The sequence below is a fragment of the Aquarana catesbeiana genome, linkage group LG10 (genome assembly GCF_042186555.1).
Source record: "Aquarana catesbeiana isolate 2022-GZ linkage group LG10, ASM4218655v1, whole genome shotgun sequence".
NCBI classification, from domain to species: domain Eukaryota; kingdom Metazoa; phylum Chordata; class Amphibia; order Anura; family Ranidae; genus Aquarana; species Aquarana catesbeiana.
In genome coordinates, this window is record NC_133333.1 from 207,420,865 (window position 1) to 207,439,433 (window position 18,569).

Below are 18,569 nucleotides of genomic sequence, written 5' to 3' on the forward strand. Positions count from 1 at the left end.
GGGTCTGTCGCTCGCTCCGGTGGGTGAGGTCACGGTGTGTGTGGTCCAGTGTGTCCACTCCACAGTCCGTCGCTGCGTCTCCCTAGTCCCGATTGGTCAGGCTCAGGTCACTGCTCCTTCCACTCTACATGAGGCTCCTCCGTCTACCCGCTCAGCTCCTGCCTGTTTATAGGCTGGCGGGAAAATAGGCTGACATCATTGGCTGCGCTGCGTCAGGTGGGCTGAGCAGAGGCTGCAGGAGTCAGACTCGGCGGCTCAGAATCGGATCTTCTCGGGGATTTCCGGAATTGCGCATGCGCAGTTCTGACCCGATCCGATCGCCGCCATTTTTACTGGCACTTTTCCCCTACTACGGGCAATTACGGGCACAAGAAAAGTGCCTTGTTTTTACGTGCTGCCCGTAAATCTACGGGCGGTTGGCAACACTGCTGCTGAGTGTCCTCTCCTTACATTCCACTGAATGAAGTTTGCTATTCATTCTAGTTTCAAAGATACCTAGACAACAATGACCTAAACTTCTTTTAATAAAGACAAATTACCAAGACCAAAATGTTGTTTAAACCCTGTATCAACTAAATACATTGTATATACTTGCTAATGATGTTTCCTATGAACGATGTTTCCAACGAACGAATAACGATTAAACCTGTACAGTAAAGAAAAGCACATGGAGCAGCATGCAACTGAATAATCTGAATAGGCGATACACGACAATTACTTACTTTTTTTAAGAACTTTCTTGATTCATCTGTACTGATCCGGCTCCCTCAATTTAAGGTCGGACCATTGTTTCCTCAGCTGGTCTTTAGACCCCAAAATTCTGATGCAGGGTCTTCACCACTTTGGACGTTATTTTTGCCTTCCGTAAATTAGGCTGGCCGTACGGTCCATGCTTTCCATCGTAATCTATTCTCTGCAAAATTGCTACCATCTCCATCATCTCTTCAAAGGCCATATTGGAGGCCTTAAATCTCCTCTTCCCGGATCAGGACATTTCGGGCTTTCCTCGTTACTGGAGTTAGTACACACCTGCTTTGTCTCCGCCACTGTTACTCCTACTGCGCACCGTAGAGAGAAGGGGCGGAGAATAAAGTAAATAAGTACATTTTCTTTACTTTGTAGCGGCCTATACTGCTTAAAGAGTGGGGCTTATGTTTGGGATAAGATTATGTGAGTTTAGGCTGACATTAGTGTTTTTGTCTTGTATGTAAATAAAAAGTGTAGCGCTGGAAATAAGTAAACAAAAAACAAGAGGCAAAGAGGCTATCCAAAAATGTATAAAAAGCTAATTACTCATGTTAGAAAACATAAAAACGTCTATCTATACATAATGTGTATAAGTGAAGAAAGCATCACCTACACTACCTGTGTTTATTTTTAATTTTATTTCAGATGCGTTTTTTTGCGACTTAAATGTCACATGATGCTTTCTTCACTTATACACATTATGTATAGAGACAGACGTTTTTACATTTTCTAACATGAGTAATTAGATTTTTATACATTTTTGGATAGCCTCTTTGCCTCCACTTGTTTTTTGTTTACTTATTTCCACCGTGTTAGGGAAATAATTCACCATCTCAGACCGTCCTTGGGCATCAAGGTAATATTTATTGCATATGCAAGAGAAATGAATAGCATTACATCTTCATGCTGTCATCGTCATTTCTAAGGAAAATACTGTGGTACATGTCTTTTTTATAAGCCCTGGACACCCCCCTTTCCTGTCTTAAAACATGCCCAGTCTCATGTATTTTCAACTTTATTCTGGACGTAACAGGAAAGGTGGAAGTGTCTGTTACAGACTGTTATCTTCATCTAACAATGGTTACAGGATACTGACTTGAAAACTCCCCAAGTCAACACAAAAATACAGGGTATATGCAAAACTGCAGCTCTAAGCATTTTATATTGCTGAATATATATATTGCTGACTCCATATTATCTATAGTTTATTTCTAGGCCATGATAAACAAAATGGCGTCTTTCATAACTGACATTTAAAGTATAATTTCTCTTACATCTCCCCCCTTTTATACTAATAATGTCAATACTTCAAATATCCAGGTTATTTTATTTTACCAGGTATTATCATTTTGACAGATGAGTCCTTAGCGAGAGTTGTAAATTCATCATCAGGTTCCAAGTATAGTTCCGTGTCGGTCTGGAGGAGCATAGTTTTTGTTAAAGATGTGTCAATCAGTCTTTGAAGAATTCCCCTAATACAGGGAATGCAGCAACATCCACACAATGTAAGAACTGCGGCTGCCATGACAATAGAGATAAGCAAACTTTTTGCAAGATCACCCCATTTACCAAACCATTTTTCAAAGAGTCTCGTCAGGGGGTTCTCTACACCAGAGTTCTCAGCTAATTCTTCGGATAGCATTTGTAGGCCTTGTAAGGCCTTGGTGATACTTCCATCAGGTGCCGTATTTTTTTGGAATAAAAGTGCAGCAGAAGGTGCCGAACATTTTGCATACCCCGCCCCTTTCTGCCAGCAACATACCCAACGCTATACGGTTCTGCCACGCTGTCAAAGAGGTGGCGTCCAATTGTGCTGCTATGCATTTGATAGCATCTCTGGTGTAATTCACAAACCTCTGCTGGTTGTAGTAGATGTAGTTTATCCAGTCGACGTTCTTGTTGGGCTGGACCCATATGAAGAGTGAGGTGAGTCCTGCTGTTATTTGATTCTGCGCTTTAATTCCATCTGAAACTCCTCGTGGAACACCTATTTCGTCTATATACACTCGGTTGTCAAATGATCCTTGTGGTGTTTCTCGCTTAATTCTTTTAAAAAAGTATTTACCTGGTAGTTTCATTGATTTATCACTCATAGGAACTATATAAAAGGGAAGCAGCAATCGGGTAAGGGCACAATTACCCTCCCCTTTAGGTGGCAGTCTGGGCCTTAGTCTCTTATCTCCACACAGACACCAAACATCAGCCAATTGCTGTTTTTGTTCCTGAAACCATTTTAGTTCATACTTAATGTCCGTAGTACGGGTTGTAATTACACAATATTCAGGGGACAGGGTGCCAACATTTGTACCATTACTGTCATTGTTAGAAAAACAAGTAAAATTTCCTGGTAATGCTTGTACTGATGGGGGTATACTTTGCATTTTAGTCTTAGGGTAACTCTTTTTCTCATTTACACATTCTGACCCAGTTATATTTTATGAAAACATTCTTATTATACAAGTCAAGTCTATTTCCTCTTTAGGGAGAGGAACGGTGGCTAGTTGTGGAATATAATAAGGTTTACAATACAACATTTCATACGGTGTTAGTCCTTTAGCAGTAGGGGTAATTCTTATACTCAACAATGCCATTGGCAAACACTAAACCCATTTATTTTTCCCTGTTTCCTCCAACAATTTTCTTGGTTTACTCTTTAAGGTACCATTGTGTCTCTCCACTGTGCCCACAGATTGTGGGTGGTAGACACAGTGTTTTTTTTTTTTTTTTTGTCAATATTGTACCATTTACCAATTTGTTGTATTGTTCGGTTTACAAAATGGGAGCCATTGTCACTGTAAATCACAGAGGGGATCCCATGAAATGGAATCACCTCTTTAATAAGTACTTTGGCTACTGACTGCCCATTTGGGTGTGTCATAGGAAAAGCTTCCGCCCACTTTATAAACAACAATAATCATAAAATCCATGCATATCGTGTGAAAGGGATAAGAGGGTTGTGGGAAATGACCTCTTAAGGGTCTTAGGGCACCTTGAGCATGGTATCTGGTACAAAGCGGACATGTGAGGCAAAAGTTTCTAGTCGTTCATAAACCCAAATGTTGTGAACACCTTATTGATCACCTGCACCATCCCTCCTTTTGAGATATGGGCTTGCCCATGGCTCAATAACGCAGCATATCTAAATAGTGATGTAGGTAAGATGGGTTTACCTTCTGTACTTGTGTATATACCATTGACCAGCGTTGCCCCTTTAGATAACCACTTTTGTTTTTCACCTGCCGGTGATGTTTTCTGCATTTCTGATAACCATGTTTTATCAATAGCTTTCCGTACCTCACCATTTTCTTGGGGACCTGTATAGTATATGTGTGTTTTTTGCGGTCCTGTAGTAGCTTCCCTTGCGGCCTTTGTCTGTTAGTGCATTTCCTAGAGTAATTGGATCTGTTCCCTTTCTGTGTGCTGTACATTTACAAATAGCCACTTGTGTTGGTTTCTGTACATTTTCTAGAAGGGCCAGGATAAGATCTCCATGTGAGATTGGTTTACCTGTGGACGTAATCATACCCCTATTTTTCCATTGTTGGGCAAATATGTGTATAGTAGAAAAAGCGTATTGGCTGTCTGTATAAATATTTATTTTCTTCCCTTCCCCTAGACTACAGGCCCTGGATAGGGCAATAATTTCAGCTTGTTGTGTAGAGTAGGAACTGGGAAGGGGTCTGGCTTCAATGACCTGGTCATGCGTTACTATAGCGTATGCCGTTTGATGTACCCCTTTATCGTCCTTTTTACAAGACCCATCAACACAAAAGGTAATGTCAGCATCTAGAAAGGGAACATCCGTGAGAACCCACAATGAGGTGCTTTACCTTTGTAAATGCATCCTCTGCTTGCACATTCCACTGAATGGAATCTTTTGCAGCCATTAGTGAACCATAGATGAGATCAGAAAGAGGCGCCACCTCCATAGCATAATTTGCTATCCATGCTCTACAGACATTTGCCATGCCAAGAAATGACATCATTTATTTTTGGTATGTGATTTGGGGACTTGAAGGATGGCCTCTTTTCGGATCTCATGCAAAAGTCTACCTTCTTGAGATAAAATGTAACCCAGGCATTTCACCTTTTCTTTCCACAGTTGTAATTAGTCTTTGCTGACCTTTTGACCTTGGTCTGCGAGGAAATGCATCAGAACCATGGTAATTTTACATACATTACTACCAGAATGTCATCCACATACAAGAGAATTTAACTCACACTGGGAGGTACAAACCGAGACAAATTATTGGTCATTCTTTGTGAGAAGGTAGTTGGACTTTCACAATATCCCTGGGATAACCTAGTGTATGTGTACCTCTTTTTTTTTTCCGTGTACATAAATGCAACCCAGAACTGACTGTCTTTGTGTAAGGGAATGGGAAAGAAGGATTACTGTTTTCAATAACAGAAAATACCTCGTTCTCTGGGTAGAGCTCGTTCAGGAGGACATGCATGTCTGGGACCACCGGGGCCCTCGGTAATATGGCCCCATTGACTGCCTGTAAATCCTGCACGAGTCTCCATCCATCTTTCTCTCCCTTATGCCTCCTATACCTCTGAATCCCTCTGGATTTTAGTTTCTCATCTGTCAGTTGGACCCAGTTCGTGATAAGTTCTCCTAGCTCATGCCATGATACCTTGGGGTTCCGGGTGACTGAAACATGAGGTACAGTATCCTGCCTGTATATTTGCAGAATAGGCTATGGTAGGAGACAAGTAGCCACGCTATTTCCTTCCTTATCACAGTACAGACATTTTAATAGAACTTCAGTGTTAGTGAGACTCATTAACTGTTTCTCATAGAACTTATCAGGCCCAGAGGTCTTTCTGTAGTACATGGTGCAATAGAGGTTTGCCTGGACCTTATACCTTTTCCTCACAGACTCTTCATCAATTATTTCTGCCAGGGTTTTGGGTATATTTAATCCCTCAGTTTGCAAATTCCAGGCTGTACCAGTATCAGGGCTCATTATCCACGGCTGTGATTTGTTTTTCACACAGCCGATGGGCTCTGAGACCTCCCTCCACTGGTACGACAGAAATATCAAGAGCGTGCAACATGTCTCTACCCAACAAATTAACAGGACATTTAGTCATAATGACAATTTTACACTGAGCCTATTTACCTGTCTGTGGATCTTCCACAGTAAGGCCTTCAGACATGACCTCCTGGTGCATCAAACCCATTTTGCAGATTCTACATATACTACACCTTTTTCTTTACCTTTTTCATATCCAGCGGGTGTATTAGGGTCCTACAAGCCCCAGTATCACAGAGAAATGTTAGCCATCTACCCTTCACAAAAAAGATTATTTCTGACTTGACTTTAGCATGCAAACAAGTTTCAACAGTGCACACATCCAAAATTTCAGATTCTTTCTCATCATTTTCTTCTGTATCTCTCTCTCTGCAGACATACTAACATCTTCTAGTCATGCTTCTTCCTCTCTGTTTTCTTTTACCAAATGACCTCTTTTACCTCACAGGAAACACTCCCTTCTCTTTTTTTTTTTTTTTTTTTCATAGTCCTGAATGCGGGGCCTTGTTCAGGTGTTTCCCATCCTTCTGTTCTCTATCCTTGCTATAAGAGCATTTCTCCTGTTTTCTAGTGCTGCATCATCATGAGGCAACACAACTCCCTGATTGTTTAATCCACTCCAATCTCCCACTACATGATGCCAGTCGGGACACAGGATCTGTCTGATATTCTGCTCTATTTTCCTCCCAATAAGATGATAGTTAACAATCATTCCCATGATACCATCCCTGATTTGAGCTATGTTGACCTTGGGATGTGGTACCCCTTCAGTAGTTTTTTTTAACATCCTCAGGGGTCCAGGGGCGATATACCATCATAGTGTTGGGGACTACTATACCACCTACATTTTGTCCTGCCCTAGGGTTGGGAACTTCAATTAGTGGAAATTCTTCCTCTCCACATTCTGTTTGTTCCCCTGCTGAGGGGGATATCAATTGGTTCCCCAGGTCCCCCAAAAAATTTGTAACAGTTGCTGTAAAGGGGGTCCCTTGTGGACTCCTCTGGACAGCAAGAGTCATCTTGAGAGGGGGTTTAGCTGCAGCCATAGGAGAATCGGTTGTATCTGCGGGTGACCCAGGTGACCACGGGGGAACAACAAACAGTGGAGAGTCAGGTTGCATTTGGTTTGTTACGTTTTGTTCAGTCAATACTTGCTGAACTAAACTTCAGAGGACAGTCATATTATTGTCCTCCTCTTTGTTCAAAAACATAGTCTTTTTATGGTTTTCTGAATTTAACCTATGGTTAGCCTCCTCAAGCCATTTCTTTGCCTGGGGAAGGCCTAATTTCTTCTGTTTTCTTATTTTTGTGCCGGCATAATTTTTAAGCTTTCTACACAGTATTACACAATAATCCTTATTTAAAAATGCATCAAAATCATACTTTGTTTTCAAACATTTTAGGAAATGTCACATTCTCTTTGTCTAGACTACACATATACTTAACATCTTCATTCATACTAACAGATTTTCCATGGATCATACCTACTTTGTTTATCGTGCACACGGAGCTCTTTTTTGTTAATGTCTTCTCACAATGACACAATACACGCACACAGTATCTTATCACTTGCAATCACTCACAGACTTTCTAGTCATGATATATCACTTCTAGATTACTGATCTTGTGTATTGCTAAAACACTGGTGTCTTAGAGAATTACAGAATTACGAGGAGACTGAATTCTCCCGACTGTTCTTTCTTTGTTACTTAAAACTTCACTAACTTGTAGAGAGAATTTACAGAATTACGAGGAGACTGAATTCTCCCGACTGTTCTTTCTTTGTTACTTAAAACTTCACTAACTTGTAGAGAGCATTTACAGAATTACGAGGAGACTGAATTCTCCCGACTGTTCTTTCATCCTATCAAAACATTTAATATTTCAGTCCTTGATCCAAGGGTATTTATGTGCCTGCTCAGGATTAATACAACATATGAGGCTGGCATGAACACTGCGGTCCGCCAAATGTCCTCTGTTTGTTACCTGGAAATCTATCAGGCCACACCCTTGTATCAGGGGGGGTTCTTTGTCTGGAAATATTTTTGATCCAAGGGTATTTATATGCCTAGAAATCTATCAGGCCACACCCTTGTATCAACGGGGGGTTCTTTATCTGGAAGTATTTTTGATCCAAGGGTATTTATATGCCTAGAAATCTATCAGGCCACACCCTTGTATCAACGGGGGCTTCTTTAGGTTTTGATCTAGGAGTATTTATGTGTCCCCAAGGGATTTTCTGCAGTTTACAAGGCTGTCTGGATCTAAGATCCAATCGACAAATTTCCTTTATCTGCACCCGGATATTAGTATGGGACCATACCCCTATATCAAATGACAATTAACCAGAAGAAACAAACAAGAACACACATGAGAGAACACCCGCAGTGCTCGACTGCCGCCAGGTCGCCCTGAGCGCGTCTTCCCAAAACGCGGGCTAGTCACTAGGTCTGCCCATCCAGGATGGCCACAGACGGATCTATACGGGGAATACGTGACCACTTATTTCCCCTCAACAAGAGTAAAGCAGATAGGACAGAAACAGATAAACATTCAATCAATCTCTATATTGTATGTATATATTCAAATCCCTTATTCATCAAATTCCTAATCAAGTCTAACACAAAAGGTTAATAATAAAATAAAAATAAAAATCTTACCTTGTCCCGAGAGCGGTCTCTTGTGCTGATCCGGTAAGTCGCTGCCTGGGAGGCACTAGTTCAGCGGACCGGCCTCTTTTTAACATCTAATTTAAGACTTACAGTTTTGCCGTACGGTCATCGGTCACTGTTGGCCAGTGCTTCTCGGGGGACTCCCGGCTCCTCGAAGGACCAAATTGTTAGGGAAATAATTCACCATCTCAGACCGTCCTCGGGCATGAAGGTAATATTTATTGCATATGCAAGTGAAATGAATAGCATTACATCTTCATGCTGTCATCGTCATTTCTAAGGAAAATACTGTGGTACATGTCTTTTTTATAAGCCCTGGACACCACCCTTTCCTGTCTTAAAACATGCCCAGTCTCATGTATTTTCAACTTTATTCTGGACGTAACAGGAAAGGTGGAAGTGTCTGTTACAGACTGTTATCTTCATCTAACAATGGTTACAGGATACTGACTTGAAAACTCCCCAAGTCAACACAAAAATACAGGGTATATGCAAAACTGCAGCTCTAAGCATTTTATATTGCTGAATATATATATTGCTGACTCCATATTATCTATAGTTTATTTCTAGGCCATGATAAACAAAATGGCGTCTTTCATAACTGACATTTATAGTATAATTTCTCTTACACAGCGCTACACTTTTTATTTACATTCTGTTTACAATTAGTCTTATTGTTGTGTTGGCTGCTTACACTTCACATATTGGCGCAGTATTTTATATACCTTTTTTTTTGTCTTGTATATTGTCTTACAACAAAAATGAATAATAAGTTTAAGGACCCTGAATTTCTGAGACCATTTATTGAGAAGTACAGGGAGATGAGGAATCTGTGGGAGGTCAAACACCCTCAATATTACAATAAACCAGTGAGGAAGTTAACGCTGGAGAGACTTCTGGCATTTGTGCAGACTTTCATCCAGGGGCGGATCCACAGTCTAGTCTCGGGAGGGACACTGCCAGAAAATAAGGTGTACCTGTACGCCATTTTGTGCAATAGCCAGCAAAGGCACGCGTACTGATTGGCCAGAGGGGGAGCCAATCAGCGAGTCCGGTGGAAGTGATATCCGCCGGCCACCTGCAATCGCTCCCAAAAATTCTGTCAGAGATGAACAAAGTGATCTTGTGTTCCTGCTAACCAGGAACACGGATCACTCTGTTCATGTAGTGAGTCCATCTCCACACATTTAGCAAGCACCCCCTAGGGACACAGTTAACCCTTTGATCACCCCTGATGTTAACCCTTCCCAACCAGTGTCATTAGTACAGTGACAGTGCATATTTTTAGCATTGATCACTGTATTAGTGTCATTGGTCCTCAAAAAGTGTCAGATAGGTGTCCGATCTGTCCGCCACAATGTTGTAGTCCCGCTAAAAAAAAAAAAATCACTGATTGCCGCCACCATTACTAGAAAAAATAAATAAAAATGCCCTAAATCTTTCCCCTATTTTGTAGATGCGATTACTTTTGTGCAAACCAATCAATATACATTTATTGGGATTTTTTACCAAACATATGTAGCAGAATACATATTGGCCTAAATTGAGGAAGACATTTTTTTTTTTATAGAAAAAATGTAAAAATATTGTTTTTTTTTTAAAATTGTCAGTTTGCTTATATCACAAAAAATAAAATATCACCAAAAGAAAGTGCTATTAGTGAAAAAAAAAGGACATCAATTTTACTTGGGTACAGTGTGGAAGGACCGCGCAATTGTCAGTCAGTTACAGTAACGAAATGCAGTATCGCAAAAAATGGCCTGTTCATGAGGGGGGGGGTAAAACTTTCCGGTGCTGAAGGGGTTTAGATTGAACAAGACTAAAAGGGCAGCATTTGCTTTCCATAAATAATGGCAGTTTTACACATTCATTAATTCTTTTACTCACTTTTTGGTGCTCTGGTGGGGGGGGGGGGGGGGCTCCCATGCAGGAGCAATGGAGAGGAGCAGGATCCATTAGCAGGTGGTGCAGCCAGCAGCATCAGATGACAGTGACACACAGTCACTGCTTCTTCCTGTGTTCACGCCATGCTGTGGAGAAGATAGAGGGAGGAGGTGGGTGGAGCCAACACTCAGGGGCGGAGAACAAAGAAGGCTCCGCTATGAATGCTTGGGTTCTCCTCCTCAGCAGCGGCTCCAGCCTCCGACGTGACTGACGTCACTGGTTGCTACACGCCAGGCGGCCCAGGCGTTAGCAACCAGTGCAGGATACACTAGCCAGCAGCTCCACCCACCTCCTCCCTCCATCTTCTCCAGGTCCAGCGCAGCGAAATGATCACAGCACGGAGTCTCTCTCAGCGCCGCTGATCGGCTAATTACACTGATGTGAAAGAGAGATACTCGGTCGGGACTGCATTGATATTTTCGGGGGGTGCAATTGCCCCGTTGCCCCCCCCCCTGGATCCGCTCCTGCTTTCATCCCAGAAGCAACCGAGGAGATTTTGGAAAAGAAAATTGGGATCTTGCGAAATATGTATAGGAGGGAGCATAACAAGATCCAGAGTTCCCTGAGATCAGGAGCATCAGCAGATGATGTGTATGTACCCAGGCTGTGGTACTTCGATAAACTACATTTTCTTGATGACCAGACTGAAGCCAGGGAATCACTTTCGACCCTTCCCTCCACCCTTCCCTCCACCCCAGCAGAGGCTGATGAGGACCAACCTGGGACTTCCATCCTGGAAGAACCAGATGCGACCATCTGGAGCCAGGTATATTATTTTTAGACATATTTAGTGTCCTAATATTAATGATGTTTAGATGTTCTAATTGATTACCCATTAAGGATTCGATCCAAAAAATTATGTTGACATATCAATTGACAGTAGTGGCCAAAAATGTTTGTCACCAGCTTGTAAAAATGCTGGTGTCAGAATAATACTCTTTTATATGTATTAACATTGATTTTGCAAGTCATGAGCTGAAAATTGTGTGTGATTGATGAACCAAAAACTAAAACTATGTCCCTTTTTTATACACAGGATGAGCTCAGCCAGGAGGACGGTGTAGAAAGTGACAGCCAGGAGGAGGCCGGGCCCAGTAGGAGCCTCACACAATCGCAGGTGCCTCCCCTCCGCCTTCAAACAAAAAGGCCCAGAAAGGGGACAGTGACAAAGGAGGCATCACTGCGCCTCATGAGAGAAGCTACAAATTTCCTCAAGAGCCCCCCCGAAGCTGAAGAGGCCTATGGCTCCAATATAGCCAGCAAGTTGCTCGAAATGGAGAAGGGCCAACGCCTCCTGTGTGAAAAACTTTTTTCTGATGTCCTTTAAAAGGGGCTGAAGGGCGAGTTAACTGTCAACACTCAAATAAATGAACAAGCCCCTCCTCCTCCTCCTGCCACAAGTCAACCACCAGAGCCACAGCCTCCAAGGAAGGGTGCAGGGCAGCGTGGAGGGAAGGCTGCAAAGAAGAGAAGAAAGTGATGACCTGGCTTCAGTCTGGTCTGACAGAAGACGCAGGCTGGTGTAGTACCACAGCCTGGGGACATGTATGTCATCTGCTGCTGCTCTTGATCTCTGGGATTCCTGGACCAGATTGTGCTCCCTATTATATGGACTCCTCAAGATCACAATTTTCTTTTCCACAGACTTGATGTGTGCCCTGGGGCCAAAAGGCTTCACAAATTCCAAAAGTTTCTCCAGCATTGACTTCATCTTTATTTTGTTAACCAGAATAAATGAATATTTTATTTTCAGAAAATACTTGCCTATGTGTTTTTATTAACCACTTCAGCCCTGGAAGGATTTACCCCCTTCCTGACCAGAGCACTTTTTGCGATTCGGCACTGCGTCGCTTTAATTGACAATTTCGCGGTCGTGCGACGTGGCTCCCAAACAAAATTGATGTCCTTTTTTTTCCCACAAATAGAGCTTTCTTTTGGTGGTATTTAATCACTTCTGCAATTTTAATTTTTTGCGCTATAAACAAAATAAGAGCGACAATTTTGAAAAAAACGCATTCTTTTTTACATTTTGCTATAATAAATATCCCCCAAAAATATATAAATATATTTTTGGTAAAGAAAAATCGCAATAAGCGTTTATTGATTGGTTTGCGCAAAAGTTATAGCGTTTACTAAATAGGGGATGGTTTTATGGCATTTTTATTAATAATTTTTTTTTTTACTAGTAATGGCGGTGATCAGCCATTTTTATTGTGACTGCGACGTTATGGTGGACACATCGAACATTTTTGACACATTTTTGGGACCATTGTCATTTATACAGCGATCAGTGCGATTAAAAATGCACTGATTACTGTGTAAATGACATTGGCAGTGAATGGGGTTAACCACTAGGGGGCGGGGAGGGGTTAATCAGTACTAGGGGAGTGTTTTCTAACTGTGATCAGTGACACTTGTCACTAGGCAGAACGGGGAGATGCTGTTTACATCAGCATCTCCCCATTCGTCCTCTCCATGAGGCGATCGCGGGTATCCCCGCGGTGATCAAGTCCGTGGGACCCGCGACCCGACTCACGGAGCTCCCGGCCGGCGCGCACGCAAGCGGCAGGCAGCGCGCACGCAATGGCACGGCGGGGAATTCAAATGGACGTACAGGTACGTTGATTTGCCCAGCCGTGCCATTCTGCCGATGTATATCGTCGTGAGCCGGTCGGGAAGCGGTTAAAATACATTTTTAAAAGGCAATGTCAAATTAACAAGGGACAACAACCTCCTTGAGGTTCCAAAAAAAAAAAATATCTAATGTTCTGGTGGTAACTTTACACCAAAAAAAAAAGGTTCTTGTGGTAACTTTACACCAAAAAAATATATATATATATGGAGATCACTATAAAATAATTTTGTAACAATCGTAAAAAAAGATCTTGATGAAATAAAAAATAATAAAAGATGACTCCAAAAAACAAATGTGTAAACATTAGTTTGGAGATCGGGCTTTTAAAAAATACATTATCATTCATGAGATCAAAAGAGAAATAATCCAGAAATCAGTTTGTGAGAACTCTGTGAATATAAGCAGCAAAACAACGTTGTTCTTCTAGTATTATAAAGAAAACAATTAATGCGCTGCATTCAACAATCACAGAATATGCAGCGTGAGGAATGTGCTAGCTACAATACGAACACTAGTTTTACCAGACCAAGCGCTTCCGTGTCGTACTTGCTTCTGAGCATGCGTCGTTTATTTGTCCGTCGGACTAGCATACAGACGGATTTCTCGATAGGAACTGGGTCCAGCGGAGTTACGGCAGAAAGATTTGAAGCATGTTCCAAATCTAAAGTCCGTCAGACTTTTGACAGAAAAAGTCCGCTGAAGGTCCGATGAAGCCCACACACGGTCGGATTGTCCGCCAGATTCAGTCCGTCGGACCAGTCCGGCCGAAAAGTCCGCTCGTGTGTACGCGGCATAACAGTAGCGCAAGTAATCATAGAAATAAAAAACTATCTGTAGTTGCAGTAGTAGGAGAAGTAATTCTATTATCAACTTACAACTAGTAGCGATTACAGTTGAATATGCATACAAAAATAGTAAAGTTGTAGTGGTATACTATCGTTAGTAGTATTGCCAGCTTAACTGCTTCAATACAGGGCATTTTCACCCCCTTCCTTCCCAGACCAATTTTTAGTTTTCAGCGCTGTCGCACTTTAAACGACAGTTGCGCGGTCCTGCGGCGTTGTACCCAAAAAAAATTGACGTCCTTTTTTTCCCCACAAATAGAGCTTTCTTTTGGTAGTATTTGATCACCTCTGCGGTTTTATTTTTTGCGCTATAAACAAAAGAAGAGCGACAATTTAAAAAAAATAAATAAAATTTTTAGCTCAGTTTAGGCCGATACGTATTCTTATAAATATTTTTGGTAAAAAAAATCACAATAAGCGTATATTGATTGGTTTGCGCAAAAGTTATAGCGTCTACAAAATACGGGATAGATTTATGGCATTTTTAAAAAAATTTTATTTATTTATTTATTTTACTAGTAATAGCGGCGATCTGCGTTTTTTTTCGTGACTGCGACATTATGGTGAACACATCGGACACTTTTGACACATTTTTGGGACCATTCACATTTATACAGCGATCAATGCTATAAAATTGCATTGATTACTGTATAAATGTGACAGGCAGGGAAGGGGTTAACCACTAGGGAGAGACGAGGGGTTAAATGTGTTTCCTAGGGGAGTGATTCTAACTGTAGTGGGAGGGGACTCACAAGGGGAGGAGACCGATCGGCGTTCCTCTGTACTGGGAACACAGATCGGTCTTCTCTTACCTGACAGGACGTAGATCTGTGTGTTTACACACACAGATCCACGGTCCTGCTCGGTTAACGGGCAATCGCGGGTGCCCGGCGGACATCGCGGCCGCCGGGCACACACACCGGGTCCCGAGCAACGTGGCGGGCGCACGCGCGCGCCCCCTAGACTGCCGGGAAGCCCAGGACGTCATATGACGGCCGCCCAGGATGGGAGATCTTATCTGTGCCCGTCATTTGACTATGGGCAGGTATTGAAGTGGTTAACCGCAGGTATTGAAGTGGTTGACCTACATTGCCGGGACGATGTCTATTGACGTCGTCCCGTGCACGAGCGGCCTGCGCGCCCCCTGCAGGGCGCGCGCGGCGCGCTCGGTGATCAGCGAGTCTATGAGACTCGCCTGATCACAGATCAGAGTAAGGGGTCGGTCCCGACCCCTTACCACATGATCAGCTGTCAGCCAATGACAGCTGATCATGTGATGTAAACGGAGCCGGTAATCGGCTATTTTTTCTCCTCGCGCTGACAGCGTGAGGAGGAAAAAAAAAGCTGATCACCGGCGGCCGTGAGAGGGACATTAGACCCGATCACGGCGATCATCTGCCCCCTGCTAGTGACACCTAGCAATAGGCAGCAGTGCCGCCTACCAGTGCCCACCAGCATCACCCATCAGTGCCCACAGTGCCATCCATCAGTGTCCACAGTGCCACCCATCAGTGCCCACAGTGCCACCCATCAGCGCCCACAGTGCCACCCATTAGTGCCCACATCAGTGCCACAACAACAGTGCTGCACATCAGTGCCACCTATCAGTGCCCATCAGTGTCACCTACCAGTGCCCATAAGTGCCCATCAGTGCCAACCATCAGTGCCTCCCATCAGTGGTACCTATCAGTGCCCATCAGTGCCACCTATCCATGCTACCCATCCGTGCCACCCATCCGTGCCACCCATCAGCGCCCATCAGTGGCCATCAGTGCCGCCTTATCTGTGCCCATCAGTACCGCCTTATCTGTCCCCATCAGTGCTGCCTTAACTGTGCCTATCAGTGCCGCCTTAACTGTGCCTATCAGTGCCGCCTTAACTGTGCCTATCCGTGCCCATCAGTGCAGCCTATCAGTGCCCACCAGTGCCGCCTCATCAGCGCATATCAATGAAGGAGAAAAATTACCTGTTTGCAAAATTTTATAACAAACTATGAAACATGATTTTTTTTTTTTCAAAATTTTCCATCTTTTTTTGTTTGTTTAGCAAAAAATAAAAATCCCAGCTGTGATTAAATACCACCAAAAGAAAGCTCTATTTGTGGGAAAAAAATGATAAAAATTTCATTTGGGAACAGTGTTGTATGACCGCGCAATTGTCATTCAAAGTGCGACAGCGCTGAAAGCTGAAAATTGGTCTGGGCAGGAGGGGGGTTTAAGTGCCCAGTAAGCAAGTGTTTAAAGAGGTGTTCCAAATAAAAAAAAAAAAAATTAAAAGTCAGCAGCTGCTGACTTTTAATCGGACACTTACCTGTCCCTGGGTCCAGCGATGCAGGGGATCGAAGCCCCGCTCGTCCCCCCCCACCGCTCGGTGGCGCCGGCATTTTAACTGTGGGCGCCCGGCTGTGGCTTCACAGCCAGGCGCCCACTGCGCATGCGCGAGCGGCGCCGCGTGCCTTAATTGGCCGCTTAGTCATCTGGGACCTGTAATGGGTCCCAGATGATTGACAAGAGGGAGGGGGCAGAGCTGAGCCCTTCCTGTGCCAAGGGGGAAGTGATGTCACCAGCCCAGGCACTGAAAGAGGCAGACTACGAGGTACCCCCTAGCAACAGGCATTTAGAGGTGAGTAAAAAAAAAAAGAATTCCAAATGTTTTTCTATTTTTTTTTAGGAACATTCATGCATTTTTTTTTTTTGGGTGGAACGCCACTTTAAGTAGTAGGATCATTACTAATAGTAGTGGAAGACATCACAATAGTAAAAAAAAGCTAATGATATCTATCGTAGTATCTCTGTTAGTACCGTGTTTCCCCGAAAGTAAGACATCCTCCGAAAATAAGGCTTACTTCCAGTTTTGCCTCTCGTTGTAATATAAGGCATCCCCCGATAATAAGACCTCCCCGATAATAAGGCATCCCCCGATAATAAGACCTCCCCGATAATAAGGCATCCCCCGATAATAAGGCATCCCCGGAACAAAAGGCATCCCCCGAACATAAGGCATCCACACGATAATAAGGCGTCTGACTCCGGACCATAGCGGCAGGCGCCGCCGCGCAGCTCATTGATTGGCCACAGCTGTTCAGGCAGTGCGAGGTCTCTTTAAATCAGTGAGCTGCAGCGGGCTCTCTGGATGACAAGTGACATCCCTGATGTTGCGCAGGGGAACGTCGCCCGTCGGAGAGCCCGCGCCGCCGCTGCCAGACACAGGAGTCTGGCACATTGTGTGGAATCTCACCGCCACAGGGGTGACTGAGGTGAGGGGGGGGTGTCTGGTGAAGGTGGGAGGGGGGAGAGACTAAACTGTCCACTGGCACAGGGGTGGGGGGAGGGGGGCTTAAAATGACTTAAAATGACACATGGTGGATTTGAGGGGGGGAATCAAATCGGCACAGGAGGATCAGAAGGGGGGAATCAAAATGGCACAGGAGGTACTAAAATGGTAATCCCCCCTCTGATCCTCCTGTGCCATTTTTATTGATTCCCCCCTCTGATCCCCCCTGTGTCATTTTAAGTGATCCCCCCATTTCAATCCCCCCCCCCTCTGATCCAGTGTGTCACTTTAGAGGGTGACTGCTTTTCTGCTGAAGGGTCTAAAGTACAAGAAATACCGGTAAACAGTGCTGGTATTCTTCTTCATTGAAAAATAAGACATCCCCTGAAAATAAGACCTAGCGCATCTTTGGGAGCAAAAATTAATATAAGACACTGTTTTATTTTCGGGGAAACAGGGTAGTAAAACCAGCAGTTATAGTACAAATGATTCCTATTGCTATTATCAGACATGATTTCTTGTTCCAGACAAGGGTGGAAGGAGAAGGAAGACCAGGTGAAAAAAGTAATTAAAGGGGTTTATAAGTGGGACAACCATGAAACCAATGGCCTGGATCCTGAGGTGGTGCCACAGGTGGATTGTGTCCTCAGTCTATGGATATTAAAAGCCATCAGTAGAACAAAGGAAGACTTCCTGAGGAACCTGGAGAGATTCACATCCAGACTGAAAATTGGAGGCCAGCTGATGCTGTTTCTGCCGCTGAACATGACCTTCTACAATGTGGGCCACCATCGCTACTTTTGCCTGACCTTGGACGAGACAGAAATACAAGAACTCGTGATTAAAGCCGGCTTCGTCATTGAAAAGTCATCTGTCATTAAAGCTGTGGAGTCCAGTGATAATGTTGACTACAGCCATCTGAGTTATGTCCTTGCTCGCAAAGTAAAAGAAGCCTGAAAACCAAAACCCAGAGATCTCATCTCACCGTGGTGAACCAAACTTACAACATTAATAAAATATATAATACATTTTGCCATTTGCTGAAACGTCGTATTTATTTTTTCTTTGGGAGAAAGGTATAAGCATTTATTTAAAGCCAACTGTTCTCCCCAATAGGGAAATGGGCAAGAACAAAAATTAATTTTTTTTGTAAAAATGTTGCTGTCCATGCCTTCCTATCCCGGTGACAACCACACTACCCCATTTCTTGTACAAGTTTCACAGGGACAGGAACTGTGGGAATTTTTGCAATGGACAGTAGACACAGAGAGTTATAAAATCCTGATATTAAAGTCAATGTGACATAATTATTTGTCTTTTTGTCAAGTGGAATTGTTTGTATATCTTACTTTGTAGCTTTAGTATGCAGTCATGTGACCGCACACCCTCTCTGCCCATCCCTCTTTCTGCA

General features: G+C 43.3%; 1 protein-coding gene across 1 annotated transcript in view; it reads left to right on the top strand.

The window, feature by feature from the left end:
* The window catches only part of LOC141110127 (indolethylamine N-methyltransferase-like), a 66,572-nt gene extending 48,382 nt beyond the window's left edge, over window positions 1-18,190 (top strand). Inside the window, exon 3 of the mRNA XM_073601343.1 lies at window positions 17,686-18,190. Within this exon, the coding sequence (XP_073457444.1) occupies window positions 17,686-18,115 (430 nt within the window). The 3' untranslated portion in view covers window positions 18,116-18,190. The remainder of the gene's footprint in view (window positions 1-17,685) is intronic.
* Window positions 18,191-18,569: the final 379 nt, after the last annotated feature.